The sequence below is a fragment of the Myotis daubentonii genome, chromosome 7 (assembly GCF_963259705.1).
Source record: "Myotis daubentonii chromosome 7, mMyoDau2.1, whole genome shotgun sequence".
Lineage (NCBI taxonomy): Eukaryota > Metazoa > Chordata > Mammalia > Chiroptera > Vespertilionidae > Myotis > Myotis daubentonii.
The window spans coordinates 50,738,632-50,744,631 of NC_081846.1; the positions used below are offsets into that span (position 1 = coordinate 50,738,632).

Below are 6,000 nucleotides of genomic sequence, written 5' to 3' on the forward strand. Positions count from 1 at the left end.
GCACAGCAAAAGAAACCATCAACAAAACAACGAGAAAACCCACTGTGTGGGAAAACATATTTGCCAATGACATATCTGATAAGGGCCTAATCTCCAAAATTTACAGGGAACTCATACAACTTAACAAAAGAAAGATAAACAATCCAATCAAAAAATGGGCAAAGGACCTAAATAGACACCTTTCAAAAGAGGACATTCAGAAAGCCAAGAGACATATGAAAACATGCTCAAAGTCACTAATCATCCGAGAGATGCAAATCAAAACAGCAATGAGGTACCATCTCACACCTGTCAGACTGGCTATCATCAACAAATCAACAAATGACAAGTGCTGGAGAGGATGTGGAGAAAAAGGAACACTTGTGCACTGCTGGTGGGAATGCAGACTGGTGCAGCCACTATGGAAGACAGTATGGAGTTTCCTTAAAAAACTGAAAATGGAACTCCCATTTGACCCTGTGATCCCACTTCTAGGAATATATCCCAAGAAACCAGAAACACCAATCAGAAAGGATATATGCACCCCTATGTTCATAGCAGCACAATTCACCATAGCTAAGATCTGGAAACAGCCTAAGTGCCCATCAGTAGATGAATGGATTAGAAAACTGTGGTACATCTACACGATGGAATACTATGCTGCTGTAAAAAGGAAGGAACTCTTACCATTTGCAACGTCATGGATGGAACTGGAGAGCATTATGCTAAGTGAAATAAGCCAGTCAATAAAGGAAAAATACCACATGATCTCACTCATTCATGGACAATAGAGACCATTATAAACTTTTGAACAATAATAGATACAGAGGCAGAGCTGCCTCAAACAGATTGTCAAACTGCAGCGGGAAGGCCGGGGAGGGTTGGGGGGCAGGAGGTAGGGGGGTAAGAGATCAACTAAAGGACTTGTATGCATGCATATAAGCATAACCAATGGGCATAAGACACTGGGTGATAGGGGAGGCTAGGGAACTGTCTAGGGCGGGGGGATAAAATGGATACATATGTAATACCCTTTGTAATACTTTAAGCAATAAAAAAAAAAAAAAAAGAGCCCGATGAGACTCAAGTGAGAATTACTGAATCAGAAAGAGAGGAAACTGTGGTCAGAGAGAAAATTGTTTGGAGTTGAGATCTCGGAAGGCAGGTATCCTGCGTGGGTCCAGAATGTGGCCATTGATGTAAAATTGTTAAAATTAAAAAAGCTGAAGACTGAAAGACTGGCCTTTGACTGGGTTGTTGATGGTAGGTGCTGAGATGGGAAGGATGACATGAGCCAACTAGAGTCCTGTTGAATATAAATAAAGAGGAATGACTAGATCACAGAGTCAGGAATGGTAGGAGATGGTATTGTTAAATAACATGACCCACAAGGAGTTGAAATTAATTTTTTCTAAAAATGATGGAAAAGAAAGGTGTCTGGAAATCACTTTGTAAAGAAAAAAAGGTGCCTGCTTTTTCCATCTTTCTACCAGGAGAAATATGGAGTGGGGAAGAATGAGCTGTCTGCAATTTAGAGGATTTGGAAAAATATGTCTGTATTGAAGGGGGATACCTCCTGCATAATGGAAGAGTTTGGACAATTGAGGAGAAATGAAAAATTGACCCAGAGTAGAAGGTTCATTAAAACACTATGAAGATGAGGGTATATATAAGACAGAACATCAGAGAGAATGCCAAAATTAATAGTGACAAAGTTCAACAGAAATGTGAGACCTGAGTCTACCAGATGCTGCATGCCATCTCAGTTAAAAGCTTCATGTGATTCTCCCCTCCCCCACCTTTTCAACTCAAAATGAACCACAGCCCCTCCAGTGCTTCCAGAGAACATCCTTATGCTTTTTTATGGCGATTATAATTTCACCTTGTTTCACAGTTCTGTTCTTCATTTTCATAGTTCCCTCACTCACCCACTACTGCCAGAAAATCGTTCCAGGCAAAGACTCAGCTATTCAATTCACATTGAAAGCTCCCAAGAGCTCCCATACTGCTTATGAAATAAATAAATTAAATTATAATCTGTGAGTCACTGGATACAGTGAACAGATGATGTGTTGTGGAATTGTCCACCTGAAACATGTATAATTTTGTTAGCCAATGTCACCCCAATAAATTCAATAAAAAACATTTATTTGTAATTATACTTATCAGCCAGATTTTTTTCTGCTTTGCATTATAATTAATTTAAATGTCTACCTCTAAAGATTACAAAGTCTTTGAGGACAGAGCCACATTGATCATCTTTGCATATGTGCACAACACCTTTATTAAGTATCCAATAAAGGTTGCATTGAATTAAATTTCTTGATTCAACTACAATCAGAAAAAAATGACTACTGCCCTATATTATAGATTCATGCTCTCTGTTATTCCAGAAGTATTTGATACATAATCCTCTTAAGGTGATGATGCAAAGAATTCTCTTCCAAATTTTACTAGATACTCTGAATATTGCCACAATTATTACTGGGCTAACCCAAACTTTCAATGTGTGCTAAATGCTATATAGGGAGGATGAATAAAATAATCTTAACTTATAGAAAAAGGTGAAATGTAAAATAAGTTTATAGTCCTCTAAATACCATGAAATTTAAATCATTTGATTGCCTGCTTTGTCTTTCCCCACATCAAGGACTACTTCTGCCTCTGATAGGAGAGTACTACTTTGTACCTCCTTCCTTCCTGCAACTGATAGTTCTCTCCCGGATCATCCACATCCTGCGTCCTGGGAAAGGACCGAAGGTGTTCCGTGATCTGCTGCTTCCTCTGGTGCTCTTCCTCCCGGCACTGTTGAACATCAGTCTGCTCATCTTCCTCGTCATGTTCATCTACGCCATCTTTGGCATGTACAATTTTGCCTATGTGAAAAAGGAAGCTGGAATTAATGATGTGTCCAACTTTGAAACCTTTGGCAGCAGTATGCTCTGTCTTTTCCAGGTTACAATATTTGCTGGTTGGGATGGGATGCTCAATGCTATTTTTAACAGTAAATGGTCTGACTGTGATCCTGATAAAATTAACCCTGGGACCCAGGTTAGAGGAGATTGTGGTAACCCCATTGTCGGAATTATTTATTTTGTCAGTTACATCCTCATAGCATGGCTGATCATTGTGAACATGTACATTGTTCTTGTTATGGAGTTTGTAAATATTGCTTCTAAAAAAACAGCCAAGACCTTGAGTGAAGATGACTTTAGGAAATTCTTTCAGGTCTGGAAGAGGTTTGACCCTGATGGGACCCAGTACATAGATTCTAGCAAGCTTTCAGATTTTGCAGCTGCTCTGGATGCTCCACTTTTCATGGCAAAACCAAACAAGGGTCAGCTTGTGGCCATGGATCTTCCAATGGCTGTTGGGGACAGAATTCATTGCCTAGACATCTTACTTGCTTTTACAAAGCGAGTTGTGGGTAAAGATGTGAGGATGGAGAAACTTCTTTCAGAGATGGAATCGGGGTTTATCTTGGCTAACCCTTTTAAGATCACATATGAGCCAATTACAACTACCCTGAAACGAAAACAAGAGGCAGTCTCAGCAACCATCATTCAGCGTGCTTATAAAAGTTACCGTTTGAGGCAAAGTGACAAAAAAACATCAGATATCCATATGATAGATGATGACAAGGAAGTTCAAGCTACCAAAGAAGATGCCTAATTTGATAGAGCTTAGGAAAATCAACTATTCAAAGCCAGATCTAGTTCCATTTACCACCTTTTCACCTTCTTTACATATCTCAAAAATGTTAAAAGTTTAAGACAGAAATAAAAGCAAAGATTAGAGATAGTAAAGATTTCACTTAATCAGCAATTGTTTACAACTCATGGAAATTAAGCTTGTTTTCACAAGATTCCATATTGAATTCACTTTTTTACCCCTCTGTGTTCAATGTAACCAAGACAACACTTTAAATCACTGTAGTGAATTAAAGTGGTTTAAACTTCCCATTTGATAACCCAGTGCTTGGGTTCTATATATGATTTACATAGTGTGTGCTTCCTCTGGAGAATGGGATGGAGGTGGTAGAGATTAGTAACAAAAGGGTCTTACTTGTATATTTTATGCATATTTTAATTTGATAGGATTTAAGTCCCCTCTTTCTTAGGGTAGTGTTTAAAAACAGTACAATGCTATAGGCCATTAAATCATGAACTCAGCTACACAGATGCCAATTGGGGGAAGAGGAAGGGTAGTTCTTAGAAAGTGCCTTCAAGATCAATCACAAAGACCTTGGGCTAAGTCAAACCACATTTGAAAAAGATTTATTGGAACTCTGTTTTTGTTTTCTTTTCTTTTTGGTATGAGGAAGGGGAATTCGTGTTTTTCATTGTTCTTGGATTCCTGTTTTCTCATCTCTGGCTAGTTCCACCTAAGCTCAGCTCTCCAAAAGAATGATTCTTAGAACAAGAAAATAAGGGGAACACAGTTTTTTAAAGTATACATTTATTAAAATGATATAATAGGCAATATGTTAATAGATTCCAGTCTTACATTATCATAGACCTGATGTATTTTACTATTTATCCATAATGTAACACTGAGTATATAAGATCTGGCAAATGCATATAATAATTGTATTAGAAGAGTCAAGGGCTACCATTGTGTCTAGGGATTTTCACAGTGTCTTGATCCTGGGAAACTGGCCAATTCCATTGGGAAACTGGCCAATTTAAAGTATGTTTTGCTGTATTTTATGGTTCTTTATACTTTAGAGAAAGAAAATGATCAAAGAAACTGTGAGAGAACTCTGAATTAGGAGATCAAAGTGTAAGTTTGTTGTTGGTGGGATTTTATAACATTAATGTATGCAAGTTAGTTTTCACTTACTCATTTATTTTTTCAAGTTCTTTGCTGTTCCTATCTCATCACATACATAACTACTCTGTAAAATGTTTTATGTCTGAAACACTTTAAAACCCTAAACATTAATTTTAAGTATTAAAATTATTTTTAAAAGATAGGCACAAAATTGTTTTTTGATATATTCATAAAAATGCAGTCACATCCATGTAGTTCGAGATCCTGAAATTTATTAATTTTGTATAAAACTTGCTATCAATGTGCCTATAAAGTCCTAAAGGATTCAAAATGAAAATATCTATACTGTAAGCTTAAATGACACGTTTTCAATATGTTGTATGACATTCAATGCCATTTAAATATCAGCAATTGTATTTTATTATGAATGCATGATCTTGAGCCTTAACTATTATAATCTAACTATCTTTGCTCCTCTAAAATGTATTAACCTGACCAAGATGCCTTTGGGAATCTGATCCCCTAAGCAAATGCAACTTCAGGGTTCTGTTTTTTTCTATGTGCTCCCTCCCTTTCTCCTCCTGTTCTCCATCAGGTATGTGATGGGGATCATAAGAGATCAGTGTTAACTTGGTAACCTGTTGACCTGGTGCTTTATCTAAGCTTATCAGTTTTCTGTGTCTTGGAAGTGCTTTAATGCAGATACTGCTTCCAATATTTAAACTGAATCTTAACTTGCTTCTGTAAATTCCATAAAGACCACAAACTGATTTTAGTTTGGAAATTATATCTTTTACTTGTAAACTGTGTTTGCCACTAACCTACCAATATTGTGTAAAGAATTATTTTTAACAAAGCCATACAATATATTCTACTTTTTAGATACTTTAGAGAAAATAATAAATGCAACCTGTTAACCACACTAAGTTTTGTTTCTTTTCTTTGGCAAGTCAGTTTGGTAACTTCCTAAAATAATAATTAAAAAAAACCTTTATAAATTAATCTTACATGATAGTTTATTCATTCAGTCTCAAAATTCAAAACTGGGAAAATTTGTGCTTTCTTTTTATTCACTTAATTTAGTAAAATTAATGTTAGTGAGCTTACCATAGACCCTTACATATTAACAAAATGTTAAAAACATTCTTTTCATTGAAATCATAATAACTTCATTATATTTATTTCAGTATTATTAGAATCTGAATGTTGGAATTAGAAAAGAATGTTGAAATTAAATTTATTGGTATG

General features: G+C 36.1%; 1 protein-coding gene across 2 annotated transcripts in view; it reads left to right on the plus strand.

Annotated features, from left to right (window-relative positions):
* Positions 1–5,674, plus strand: part of SCN7A (sodium voltage-gated channel alpha subunit 7) — a 92,305-nt gene extending 86,631 nt beyond the window's left edge. For both annotated transcript variants that reach the window (XM_059704221.1, XM_059704222.1), the window contains exon 25: positions 2,630–5,674. In XM_059704221.1, coding sequence (XP_059560204.1) covers positions 2,630–3,651 — 1,022 coding nt within the window. In that variant the 3' untranslated portion in view covers positions 3,652–5,674. The remainder of the gene's footprint in view (positions 1–2,629) is intronic.
* The last annotated feature ends 326 nt before the right edge of the window (positions 5,675–6,000 follow it).